Here is a 14,146-nt window from a genome sequence, read left to right on the forward strand (position 1 = left end):
GGGGGGGGGGGGGAGGTTGTCATCAAAAAGGCAGACAGACGAAGAAATAAAATGATGGAGAAAGAAAACGGAGAAATGGAAATTCTATAATTGGGGGTGGGGGGAGGGGGGGCGTGTTGGGGGCGGTTGTGTTGTCGACAAGATTAGGAGCAGCATGAGGTGGTGAGACTGGCACAGATGGGAGAAAGACAGACAGATGGACAGAGACGAGTAATAGATATAATGAGCATTACATGTATAGCAGAAGGGACACAGAGCCCAGCCCTGGGGCTGGGGGAGAACTACAGGAAATGGTCCCCTCGCCGTGATGGGGCAGTTGCGTGAGGCACATCTTTCATTAAAGGCAGTGGCCATGGCAGGGTGAATAGAGGGAGGGGGGTACGTCAATTGGAGAGAGACAGACGGAGAGAGAGGGGGGGTGAGATGCAAAACACTGCCCAGCATCTAAAACCCTACCGAGAAAAAAAGAAAACACACAAAGCAGAAACAACGCACACGCACGCACGCACGCACCCACGCACATAAAACATGTTTGAATCATGGATGTTCAAATGTTGTGTGGAGTACACTCATTTTTCTGAAAATACACCAAGTTTGTTTGAGAATACTCAAAAAACAAAACAGGGGTTCCCAGGTCTGAATTGTTGTTATCCCACGTGAAAAGTAAGACAGATCTGTGTTGATCTGTATGATATTTTAGATGGGAAGGTTTAGACACCTTTAAGGGTTGTTGCAAAAATGGCCCCATAGAGAGATGGGCAGAACATAGAACTTCTCTTTTCATCAAGCCGACAAAAAACAGAGCTAGGTACCCTCCGTCCCCCAAAGCACACCCTGCCGAGGGTTGCTTTTGAACTTGGAGGGGGCGCTTTGGTAGGAAAAAACCGTAAAAGCTAATGCTCACCTTCTTGTCAGTGGGGAATAAACTAGGCAAAGATGATGGGTTTCTGCTCAAAGTCTGCAGTCCAGGCTACCTGCTCTTCTCATTTTTTAGGCTAACTTTATCAGTCTGTCTCTGTATCGTTTCCAATGCAAGATGTCAATTCGATATATATGCTCTCTCTCTCTCTCTCTCTCTCTCTCTCTCTCTCTCTCTCTCTCTCTCTCTCTCTCTCTCTCTCTCTCTCTCTCTCTCTCTCTCTCTCTCTCTCTCTCTCTCTCTCTCTCTCTCTCTCTCTCTCTCTCTCTCTCTCTCTCTCTCTCTCTCTCTCTCTCTCTCTCTCTCTCTCTCTCTCAGGACATATTGTAAAAAAAAATTAAAAAAAAAGAAGGCCCAACCTTAATTCTTCATCCTTGCAAAAAAAATATGTTCAGTTCTGTTTTCTCATGCAGACGTGATGCACGTACGCCTTGCGTAAAACACACATATTGTCGTCTCATGCTCAAACGTGACAAAAAGTGACTCCAACATTTCTTTGTGTGTGTGCAGGTGCTGATCGAGACACTGGTAGCACTGGGAGCGTCTGTACGATGGGCCGCCTGCAACATCTACTCTACACAGGTTTGTTGTCTGTCTGTCTGTCCATCTGTCTGTCTGTATGTCTGTCTGTATGTCTGTCTGTCAGTACATTTACTTCTATGGCAGGGACCACTGTATTTTTGGTGAAAATGTAAACCACAAAATACCATAAATTTCCGATTAATCAATAATTGGTACGACACTGGCTATGACCAGTTGGTGTTGTTGAAAGTGACCACAAAGTTTTTGACACAGTGTGTTTTATTCATAATCTTATGATGTAAAGCGCGGAGAGCACGAAACTCTGTGGTTCGTGATATCAGCTATCATTAGTACAGTATTATTATATGACTTGTGTGTGTGCAGAACGAAGTGGCGGCAGCCCTGGCAGAGTCTGGCATCAGTATGTTCGCCTGGAAAGGGGAGACGGAGGAGGACTTCTGGTGGAGTATTGACAAATGTATCAACGCCGAAGGATGGCAGCCAAACATGGTCAGTGCATTTTTTTTTCTCTCACTTTTTTCACTTTATTTTTGTTTGTCTTTGGTGTTGTTACCAGGGTTGCCTGAAAGTTTGCATCTCTATCTCCCCCTCCCATCTCCCCCTCCCATCTCCCCCATTTCCCTCCCCCTTGTGGCAGAACAGATTAATTTCAGAAAATACACAAGACAGATTCTGCTTACTTCCCCTGCCACCCATACTTTCTGAGCCTGTCTGAAAGCCCCATCTCTCTCTCTCTCTCTCTCTCTCTCTCTCTCTCTCTCTCTCTCTCTCTCTCTCTCTCTCTCTCTCTCTCTCTCTCTCTCTCTCTCTCTCTCTCTCCTGGAACAGTATTTTATCCCTGGTTCTATTTTTCTTGCCTCCCACTAATGCGTTCCCAATAATGTGCTCATAATGGCACTTCTCTAAGGAATTGGATGGATATTTGACTTGACATGCCTTAATGTATATCAGACTTGATGTTGATGTATATCTATTGCGATGGCAATGGCTGATGGTAAGTAATCTGTTTACTGAAGATTAAGGGGAATAGAGAGGTGTTAGAAGAGGGTTTTGTGCTTGTGGGTTTTTCTTTCGGAGATGGTTATATGTTTTATAGGTTGGGTGTACATAATGTGGTGTTAATGTTATATATGGATAAAATTATACGGTGTTTGTGTGTGATGTTTCTAGGCCAAAACAGGGGATAAAGAACAATCACGTACGCTATGATGCTGGAAGTCATCTGTTTTTGAATGATTGAATTATGTCTTTTTCTGTCGATTGTTAACATGTATGTAGAATCAAAAAACAAGAAAGGTCAGTTACTGGAACATTTAATTTTTGACAAAGTAAAACACTCACTTAAAGCATGACCTTAATAGGGCGAAGTCGACTACGTGAAGAGTGCTTCGCGAAGATGGCCGCATAGAGTTTTAGCACTGAGTTTTCGGTAAAAAGACTTTGCAAAGTCTTTGCGAAGTCAACTTCAGGCTCAATTTAGGACTACCTTTAGGTCCATGTATATGATGTTTTTTTTGGTCAAAAGTTAAATGTTCCAATAGTTTATCCTTCTTGTTTTTTTATTGAGGATTTTGTATTGTACGTTAGCAGCCTGTCTGTTTATCATTGAGGATATTGTATTGTACGTTAGCAGCCTGTCTGTTTATCATTTAAACGTGTGTTTCATGTTCTAATTTGTTCTCCTGACAGATTCTGGATGATGGAGGTGACGCCACCCACCTGATGCTGAAGAAGTACCCCGCCATGTTCAACATGATCAGAGGGATCGTGGAGGAGAGTGTGACCGGTGTTCACCGCCTCTATCAGCTCTCCAAGTCTGGCAAGCTCACCGTGCCCGCCATGAATGTCAATGATTCCGTCACAAAGGTCAGTCTACTATTCAGTGAAACCTCTCCAGGGATGGCCAAATCTCAAAGTTTTAACTCGCCAGCCGGGCGAGAAACTTCAAAAAGTCACTAGCCCGCCCGAAATGTTGCTGACCCGGTACATACCACATTTGCTGCATCTGCTGTGTTTATATGGCTTTGAAACTCGATATCACTACCAAAAGTGTTGCATTTGACCAACATTTTCACAGGCCAGCCAGGCGAGTTGCCAGGCGGTTTCTACTAGCCCGGCGGATTTTTAAATCGCCCCTGGCGATCGGGCGGACGATTTAGTCATCCATGCTCTCCTGTGAGACCTATTATAAGATCTGGTTTCTTTGGCAAACATTTTGTTTATCATGTCACTGAATTTATCTCCATTTAAAGACTTCTATTATAAGCTCTTATTTTTGCCGATGTTTTCGTTCATTTCACAGTGATTGAAGATTTTTGTACAGTTATTTTTAGATAATTTGTCAAAATAATAAGTTGACAGCGAATTCTTTGTTGTTTTGCAGACAAAGTTCGACAACTTGTACAGCTGCAGGGAGTCCATTCTGGATGCGTAAGTACACTTTATTTTGTTCTTATACAGACTGATTACCTCCCCTAATAACTCCTCTCATTTGCAGGTCCCTCGATATTACAACACACTTTTGTCTGACAGATTATTTCTCTTTCTATTTCTTACCATTTCTTACTCTGTTTGTCAGTCTGTCTGTCTCTTCTGTGTCAATTAACAATACATAGATAACCTTCATTTTGTTTCCTTTTCTTGTTTTCAGGCTGAAGAGAACAACCGACGTGATGTTTGGAGGCAAACAGGTCCTCATCTGCGGCTACGGAGAGGTGAGAGTCGTTATTTGACGTTTTAATATGAGAAAAAGACAATTGAGGTAGTAATAGTTCATAATAATGAATGTTTTGTCCATGTACTTTCAAAAGTTGTTTTTAGATTGAACCAAGCCTAATTTAGGCCATATCTGCCACAAGAGTGACGCCTTACAGAAAATATCCAGAAGATGACAAATGTAAAGTACCGTCAGCTTTTGTTGAGGCTTGGATTCGTACTAGCTTTTCTTGTTCACATTTGCTCCAAGTCTTTCAGCTTTTGTGCTGAAACATTTTTAGATTAGAACGTTGTTTTGATTGCAATTTCAAGGTCACAGCGGGCTTGTTCTTTATTGTTCTAGGGTTAAATAAATGGAAAATTATACTTTTACCAAACACTGCTGAGTCTAAAACTTCAACACTTCTGGCTGTGTGTCAGTTGGTTCTTCATGGCGTTAGTGTTTAGTGTTTATTATGTGCTACGTGTCTTTCTGCTGCCATGGTGAAATGTGTGTAGAATTAAGAATGGTGTGTGTGATTTCAGGTAGGCAAAGGATGTGCACAAGCCCTGAAAGGTCTGGGAGCCATCGTCATGGTGACAGAGATCGACCCCATCTGTGCCTTGCAGGCCTGGTCAGTTCCATGTCCACTTGGACCATTGTAACATTGCTCATAGAGAGACAGTGAGAGAGAAAGACAGAAAGAGAGAGAGATAGAGAGAGAGACAGAGAGAGAAAGAAAGACGGAGAGAGAGAGAGACAGAAAGAGAGAGAAAGAGAGAGAGAAAGACAGAAAGAGAAAGACAGAAAGAGAGAGAAAGAAAGACGGAGAGAGAGAGAGAGACAGAAAGAGAGAGAAAGAGAGAGAGAGAAAGACAGAAAGAGAGAGAGACAGAGAGAGTGAGAGATAGAGGGAGAGAGACAGAGAGAGAAAGAAAGACGGAGAGAGAAAGAAAGACGGAGAGAGAAAGAAAGACGGAGAGAGAAAGAGAGAGAGAAAGACAGAAAGAGAAAGACAGAAAGAGAGAGAAAGACAAACTGGCTTACTGACTGAGATGGACAGACAAGCATGCGAACTGACAGATCTATAGACAGACACAGAGTGGCTGACTTACAAAAACAGACAGACAGATCACTGACTGGCTGACTGAGCTGCAGTTAAGTTTTTGAACAGTCCAAAACATGGGGTAAAGTAATGTCACTAGTGCACAGTGAAACCCTTTTAAAGATCGCCAAAAATCAGTCTTACCAGGCATGGGAATTGTCCGCCCCCGAACACCCCAAGTAAGGCTAGGCATGGGAATTGTCCGCCCCCGAACACCCCAAGTAAGGCTAAGCATGGGAATTGTCCGCCCCCGAACACCCCAAGTAAGGCTAGGCATGGGAATTGTCCGCCCCCGAACATCCCAAGTAAGGCTAGGCATGGGAATTGTCCGCCCCCGAACACCCCAAGTAAGGCCAGGCATGGGAATTGTCCGCCCCCGAACACCCCAAGTAAGGCTAGGCATGGGAATTGTCCGCCCCCAAACACCCCAAGTAAGGCCAGGCATGGGAATTGTCCGCCCCCGAACACCCCAAGTAAGGCTAGGCATGGGAATTGTCCACCCCCGAACACCCCAAGTTAGGCTAGGCGCTTTGCGCCGTCGATGTTGTTATTATACTTACAAAATTTCAGCTTTTTTTAATTCCCATGCCTGCTTACACAAGGGAGGGTTTCTTCAAATTGAGGGCAATTTGCAGACATGATTTGTGAGCAACCATCTTTTTATTCTTTTTATTTAAAGCTAGGCTTTAGACAGCGGGGGCAGTCTAAATTTAATTATTCTTTTTATTTAAAGCTAGGCTTTAGACAGTGGGGGCAGTCTAAATTTCCGTCGCGATATAACCTTGAACGGTTGAAAACGACGTTAAACATCAAATAAAGAAAAGTCTAAATTTAATTATTCTTCTTATTTTAAAGCTAGGCTTTAGACAGCGGGGGCAGTCTAAATTTAATTATTCTTTTTATTTAAAGCTAGGCTTTAGACAGCGGGGGCAGTCTAAATTTAATTATTCTTTTTATTTAAAGCTAGGCTTTAGACAGCGGGGGCAGTGTAAATTTAATTATTCTTTTTATTTAAAGCTAGGCTTCAGACAGCGGGGGCAGTCTAAATTTAATAGGGTCTTAAGCGGGGACCACATTTGGACGCCGTTTTACGCTCTATGCGCCGCAGGCCGTTTTGTGCGTTGCGCGGGAATTGCCGAGTGGCCACACAGCGACGATTTTTTTCACAACGCGGTATCAGTGGAGCGGGTCTCTCTTCAGTTGCATTCGACTGCCGCGCCGCGAGCAGCTGACGTCATCGCTCTGGTTTGCTCTGATTGGTCAAATTTCCGTCGTTCTATGTCTGTGTCATAGAAATTAGAACACGCGCTATTCTTCTGCAAATAACGCTTCGCGATCACAGCACGCTACGGCGCTCCCACGTGGGCCGTTTTGAGCATAAGTCAAGTGTGGACAGGGTCGGACGGGAGTGTATGGACGGGCCTTTAGAGGTGGGGTTCCACTGTCATGCAGGTACATCAAATGTTTCTAAAAATGATCCATAGATGAAGGTTGATGGTGATTTGTTTATCAGTATATGGATGAATTAAGAAACGGATAGACTGCCAATGTTATAACAGTTTGAATTAATATATTTTTTCAGTATGGACGGGTTCCGAGTAGTCAGACTGGACGAAGTCGTTCGCAACATCGACATCCTAATCACCTGCACAGGTGAGTCATTAACATTAGTCGATCATTATCACCTGTACTGTAAATATCGTAATGGTAATTTTAAGTAGACTGCTTATTTGTTTAAAAGCCCACTAAATGCTTACAAAACAATTTCACACATGAACAAGCACACACACAATGTTTCCATGCATGTACAAACACGCTTGCACGCACACACACACACACACACACACATGCACGCACGCACACACACACACACACACACACACACACACACACACACACACACACACATACTTCTTAAACATTCTTACCAGACAGATACATAGGTTTTACAGCTTCTTGTGGCTTGTTTCAGCCTTCTCTTGTATCAACTGTGTTCTTACTGTGTTCTTGACAGGAACATATAATCAGTTTGAAAATAAACCTTGGTTTGGAGCCAAATAAATTGTGGTGAACAAGCAGTCTAGTTCAATACTAGATTTGTGTGTGTGTGTGTGCACGTGCGTGCGTACGTACATGCCTGTGTTATTGTCGAGTTACACAATGAAACAAAGTAAATTGTGAATGTGCGTTTTACAGGCAACAAGAACGTGGTGAACCGACAGGCGCTGGACAGACTGAAGACCGGCTGTATCGTGTGTAACATGGGACACTCTAACACAGAGATCGACATCGTGAGTGTAGTTGCTTTCTTGTTGAATCAGTGATTGGGTCAGGTGTTTTGAAAGTCAGATCCACTTCAATCTTTGAGTAGTTCACGAAGAGAAAAACAAGAGGCGAAGCCTTCAAGGCTCCCGTAAGAAATCGACAAACAGTAACACAAACTCATTCACTCCGTCACACATACACACACACAGTAAGCATAGCGGACACGGTGCAAGAGTGGGAGACACTAGATCTAGATCTGTCTGTCTGTAACCTACTTACGGGGACACGACTGCCAGATCGACACTGCGCTTTCGACAGCGCTTCCTCGCGCACACACTGGAAACACGCTGTGCAGGTCAACCTGAAGGAAATCTCCTTTGGTATCTTCTTTATCTATTTTTCTGGGGCTACGAAACTGAACAATGTGAAATCGTCTTCCCCGAATCGGCGAACTGCAGCTGGGTGAGAACTGTATCTATACCACAATCCTTCACACGATCTGACTTAACCTTGACCCCTGACCTGGTCTACATACCACACACGACACAAACCAGTCACCTGTTTTTACCCCCCCAAAACCCCCCACCACCACCCGTTTTCTTTGGATACACACTTTAACTACATACAGTGGAGTCCAGCTATAACAAACCTGGGTATAACGAAATCCCTCTTTTAACAAACTGCCATTGATTTCCCGGCAGACAGCCTTCTATTTCTTACTTGTTACTTTCCGGCTACATCAAACCTTTTGAACTCATTTGCATGTACAAACACGCAGTTCAAGATCTCCACACTCTGCCTAAGAAACTTTGATCTATCGTCCCCTAGCTATCTTTCTGACCTTCTTGATGTCTACTCCCCCTCTCGCTCCCTAAGATCCTCCGCAGACACCCGCCTTTTTAGGATACCATCAGCACGCACCAAAACATATGGCCAGCGCACCTTCTCTTACCAGGCCCCATCCATCTGGAACCAACTCCCGTACTCACTCAGGCACTCCACATCCATGCAATCATTCATAACCTCACTCAAAACACACCTCTTCCCTCACTAGTCTGTTAATGACCACCCATCCCCCTCTCCTGCTGGTCCTTAATCTGTCTCCTTCTCTCTCCCTTTTCTTCCCTTTCCAGCTCTATTCTTCTTCTCTCAACTAACTTTATGTATCCAATAATTTATTTATTTATTTATGACTGTTTGTCCGTCTTCAGAATGCATGTGCCTGTAGTTGGTATGAGTGAGTGCGTCGCGTTCTCGCTGTGCGTCTGTCTGCGAGTGTATGAGTCCGAGTGTCTTGTTCCTTGTCGATATGTGTTTCGTATAATGTTCACTATGTGTTGTATATTTTGTAAGCGCCTAGGGCTATATTTAGATTAGGCGCACAAATGTTCATAATAATAATAATAATAATAACGAACCCCTCTTTTAACAAACACGTCTTCATCGCCCCAGAGCCGTTTTGTCTCTAAAAGTCACAAGGCTACAACGAACTGATGTCAATAATTGTCTCCAAAGACAAAAATACACAAACACAAGTGCACATCGCGTGATGAGCGAACTCTGAACAAACTAACAGCGGGAGGTGCACGGAACAGATCGAACCAAAACCGAAAGTTGTGGTGACGTCATGACATTTTGCGATGTACGTCAGCGAAGCTCGTGCACATGTGGTCTGCCTTGCTAAAAACAATGGCTGACGAACATGGTTTCGAAATCTGGAACTGTTTTTTTGTTTTCTCCGATCCGTTACCGAGTGACGCGATATAGAACCACGCGACCGTTTGAATCAATACTCTCCTCAGGCAGTGAAGTCTCCTACATTGCTCAACACTGTGGACAGTCCGGAGTGCAGTTATGTCCCGTGAATGAGCGAGTCAAAGTTTTATCGTGAAAACTGACGCTTTTCATGCACCTCCCGCTGTTAGTTTGCCTCTCTCTATGGATTATATTATGAAGCTGTTGAAAACATGCAGAGATTGTACTCTCCAAGGAAAGATCGATGGGACGATCATTTGAAGGTGATTGGAAAAACTTGTCTTGAGGCCATTTAGGGTTGAAAACTCTACAGCGAATTACTGATATAACGAACTAAAATGTATCTCCCTTGAGATTCGTTGTACCCAGACTCCACTGTACGTGCCGACGAAATGTTGATCATTGCTTCAATACTTAGAAGCTGTTGCTTGGATAATAACCAGGTAAAATTAGTATTTCGGTGTTCAGTCAAATGTTAAAGTTTCTATCACACACATACACACGCACAGACAGACAAAAGTTAGCATCGCATAGGCGACACTTACGTGAGCCAATTACTAGTGGATCCATTAAACCCGTCATATCATGATATTAGTTGCTTTGGCATTTTTTTAGGCCTAGTTTTTATATCCTGCATGCATTCATGATAATATAATGCCAAACAAACTTAAAGAAGGCAGCCAATATAATCTCTGTGTGATGGGTGGAGTAAGGGAGGTAACCCCTTTGAATAGTATATGCTTCATTGGCAGTGATTTGCTGTTGATGCTGGTGTTGGTATAAACTGTATTTTATTTGTCATATTTTCTGTGGTTGACAGCTATGAGGGATCTTGTGCCTATGATTGTGTGTGTCAGTGTTCGTGTGCATGCGAGCACATGTGTGAGAGGCTGTCACAGCTGATTACGGTAAGAACAATTTTATTCTTTCAGCAAGAAAAGATGTAGAAAAATTGTTTCGGTGCCTAAGTGTATTGTGTCTATATGCATTTGACAAAATGAACACACGGCGGTTGTTTATCGTTTCAGGCCAGTCTGCGCACACCAGAGCTGACGTGGGAGAAAGTGAGGTCACAGGTGGACCACGTCATCTGGCCCGACGGCAAGCGTATCATCCTTCTGGCTGAGGTGGGTTACACTGGTTAGCTTTGTTGTGGGGTAAGAGATGGAAAGGAAACTTTGTTTGTGTGTGTGAATGTGTGTGTGTGCGTGGATCTTTCTTTTTGTCTATCTGTAAGTGTGTGTGTGTCTCTGTGTTATTAATCTAGGTGTGTGTGTGTAGCTGTCAGTGTGTGTGTGTGTGTAGCTGTCAGTGTGTGTGTGTGTGTTTTAGTCTATTTGTCAGTTTGTCTGTGTGTGTGTGTGCGTGTGTGTGTGTGTGTAGCTGTCAAAGTGTCTTGTCAGTCTGAGTGCGTGTTTGTGTGTGTTTGTCTGTCTGTCTGTGTATGTGTGTGTGTGTTTGTCTGTCTGTCTGTGTGTTTGTCTGTCTGTCTGTGTGTTTGTCTGTCTGTCTGTGTATGTGTGTGTGTGTTTGTCTGTCTGTCTGTGTATGTGTGTGTGTGCACCTGTAATACTCTCACTTTAACTTGCTCATGGGTGTAATGACAGTAATGCTATGTACAAGCTGACCATGGGTGTAATGACAGTAATGCTATGTACAAGCTAACCATGGGTGTAATGACAGTAATGCTATGTACAAGCTGACCATGGGTGTAATGACAGTAATACTATGTACAAGCTGACCATGGGTGTAATGACAGTAATGCTATGTACAAGCTGACCATGGGTGTAATGACAGTAATGTAATGTACAAGCTGACCATGGGTGCAATGACAGTAATGCTATGTACAAGCTGGCCATGGGTGTAATGACAGTAATGCTATGTACAAGCTGACCATGGGTGTAATGACAGTAATGCTATGTACAAGCTGACCATGGGTGTAATGACAGTAATGCTATGTACAAGCTGACCATGGGTGTAATGACAGTAATGCTATGTACAAGCTGACCATGGGTGTAATGACAGTAATGCTATGTACAAGCTGACCATGGGTGTAATGACAGTAATGCTATGTACAAGCTGACCATGGGTGTAATGACAGTAATGCTATGTACAAGCTGACCATGGGTGTAATGACAGTAATGCTATGTACAAGCTGACCATGGGTGTAATGACAGTAATGCTATGTACAAGCTGACCATGGGTGTAATGACAGTAATGCTATGTACAAGCTGACCATGGGTGTAATGACAGTAATGCTATGTACAAGCTGACCATGGGTGTAATGACAGTAATGCTATGTACAAGCTGACCATGGGGTTGTGGTGTTTCAGGGTCGTCTGGTCAACCTGAGCTGTTCCTCGGTGCCGTCCTTCGTCGTGTCCATCACTGCCACCACACAGGTACGTCACATGACACGCAGCTACACTCATGCTGGTGGAGTTGACCACTTTTTATACATAACAACCTTTCAGTTTCAATATGCTATTTGTATTTTGATCAAAATATGACATTTCAAACAGATTGAGACTGTCATGATCTGAGTCGAATTTCATATTTTGATCAAAAATACAAATAACATTTATGTATTGATCCATTTTAGTCAGAATAGCTTTAATTTGTTTATGATTAAACACACATTCACATGCACTCTTTCTTTGTCTCGGCCAGCCAGAGTTATAGTTGTTCTCTGACATCGCATAGCTCAAAGAAGGGAAATCCAGTGTTCAATCGGTACATTACCTGTTATATGGGTACCACAGAAATTGGTGACTGGAACACTGGAAGAGAACACCGACTATAAATCAAGCAACATCCTTTAAAGATACTCGCTAAAACGTGTTGATGTTCACATTTCGAGTAATTTAGACTGACAGTGTCAAATCTACGTAATTATTATATAGTTTACAAAGTTAAAAAGATTGAATAGCTTCTTTTGCTATTTTTGGATGACTGGATAACGATTGCTGTGGTGAATATCAGACTTTTTGGACTAATTTCCCAAAAAAATGTAGCAGAGTGATTTTTGCAAGAAAAAGCAAGTGTGAAGCGAGTGTTTGGTGTGTGCAGGATTTGAAGCCGTTTTAGATGTAATGAGCCAAAAAATCAGTACATTTCATTAACTCCTGCACATATTACTTTCAAACTTTGAGCGCTTTGTGCGAACATAGCAAAAATGTAGCACAAAAGAACACATGTATGATGTGATTGTGTTGTGTGTAGGCCCTGGCATTGATAGAGCTGTTCAACGCTCCCGGGGGACGCTACAAACAGGACGTCTACCTCCTGCCCAAGAAAATGGGTGAGTGTGGCACTAGTCTTTTAAGATGACTCCCTTCCCACGTGGTCATCACAGATCCGTCAAGACTTGTACATGCAACGAGGACTTTCTTCCATATAACAGTGCAGTGGTATCTCTGTTCAAACCTCCAAAAGTCTGACAATTGAAGGTCTAAAGAGGGAGGCTGGGAGTGTTATGGACGTGAAATGACTGTCACTAGGAGGATAATGTTTGAGAAAATGAGGTATTCTAGTAGATGGAGTCTTATCAATGAGGTATTCTAGTAGATGGAGTCTTATAAATGAGGTATTATAGTAGATGGAGTCTTATAAATGAGGTATTATAGTAGATGGAGTCTTATAAATGAGGTATTATAGTAGATGGAGTCTTATCAATGCAGGCCGGGTCTGAATAGAGAGGCTCCACTGTATTTAGTGGGAATATTCTTGTTGAATACATTTCTTAAGATAACACCAATGTCAAATGATTTCTCCAGCAGCGAATCGATCCTTCTGCGGAAATGTAACCTGCCGCTGCAAAGACTTTTTTTTGTTTACACCCAATAAGAAAATGTTATTGTTCTTCGTGGCAGTCATTACTTCTGTGTTGGTTGACAGAGGAGCTAGGAGTTTTAGTGTTGTTCTTCATGGTGGTCATTATAATGAAATACCTGTGGTGGTCGACAGACGAGTACGTGGCCAGCCTACACCTGCCCACCTTTGACGCCCACCTGACGGAGCTGACGGACGACCAGGCCAAGTACCTGGGGCTCAACAAGGCCGGCCCCTTCAAACCAAACTACTACAGGTCAGCCATCTTCTGTCTTGCCTTTCAGTCTGCTTTCAGGCATCAGATGATGTCCGTCGCGATATAACCTTCGTGGTTGAAAACGACGTTAAACACCAAATAAAGTAAATCGGATGATGTTCCAAAGAACTGTCAAGTTTGTATGGATTGTTAAAGAGTGAATACCCTTGCTTTTATGCAGACAAATAAATTGACACTTGCTCCTGTCCACGTGTTTCAGACAATCCTCGCTAGTGATTGGCCCCTCCAATGTTTGTCCCAGTAAAAGCATGGGTATTCAATCTTTCACAACCCATAGAAACCGGCAGTTATTTTCACAATTCGTCTATCTAAAGCTCCAGCGACCATCTATTAGATCCTAAGATTGTACAATTTTGCATCCCTATTTTCTTTGGGGGGAGGGGGGCGGGAGAGAGAGGGGGGTGGGTGGGGGTGGTGCGTCCAGGCTTTGTACACTTCATAATCGCATGCCAGTACAGTGGTACCTCTCTGTAACGACTTTGAAAATGTAACCGAAATTCGGTCGTTATATGGAGGGGTCGTAATATGGAGGATTGGTTTATGTCCGGGTCCGTCAATAATCAGGAATGACATGGGCGTTTTGATTGATGCCACCCACAAAATAATGTTATTCTTTCCTAAAAACAGTTATGGTAAACAGTTTTCTATCCAATTATTTACCCACACATAGGGGGGCATTAGCTGAGGGACTATCTGTTTCATGTGTTAATTACAATAGGATTCTATTTGACATGTTGTTACAGCTATAGATATCTA

General features: G+C 43.1%; 1 protein-coding gene across 1 annotated transcript in view; it reads left to right on the plus strand.

Moving 5' to 3' along the window:
* The window catches only part of LOC138963853 (S-adenosylhomocysteine hydrolase-like protein 1), a gene marked incomplete in the record, with an annotated part of 52,826 nt that overhangs the window by 33,093 nt on the left and 5,587 nt on the right, over positions 1–14,146 (plus strand). The window contains 12 exon segments of the mRNA XM_070335711.1: positions 1,430–1,501; positions 1,826–1,951; positions 3,152–3,328; positions 3,846–3,892; positions 4,113–4,176; positions 4,703–4,791; positions 6,845–6,915; positions 7,459–7,553; positions 10,311–10,409; positions 11,616–11,684; positions 12,505–12,583; positions 13,249–13,369. Of these exon segments, the coding sequence (XP_070191812.1) occupies positions 1,430–1,501; positions 1,826–1,951; positions 3,152–3,328; positions 3,846–3,892; positions 4,113–4,176; positions 4,703–4,791; positions 6,845–6,915; positions 7,459–7,553; positions 10,311–10,409; positions 11,616–11,684; positions 12,505–12,583; positions 13,249–13,369 (1,109 nt within the window).

The sequence above is a fragment of the Littorina saxatilis genome, linkage group LG4 (genome assembly GCF_037325665.1).
Source record: "Littorina saxatilis isolate snail1 linkage group LG4, US_GU_Lsax_2.0, whole genome shotgun sequence".
Classification (NCBI taxonomy): Eukaryota; Metazoa; Mollusca; class Gastropoda; order Littorinimorpha; family Littorinidae; genus Littorina; species Littorina saxatilis.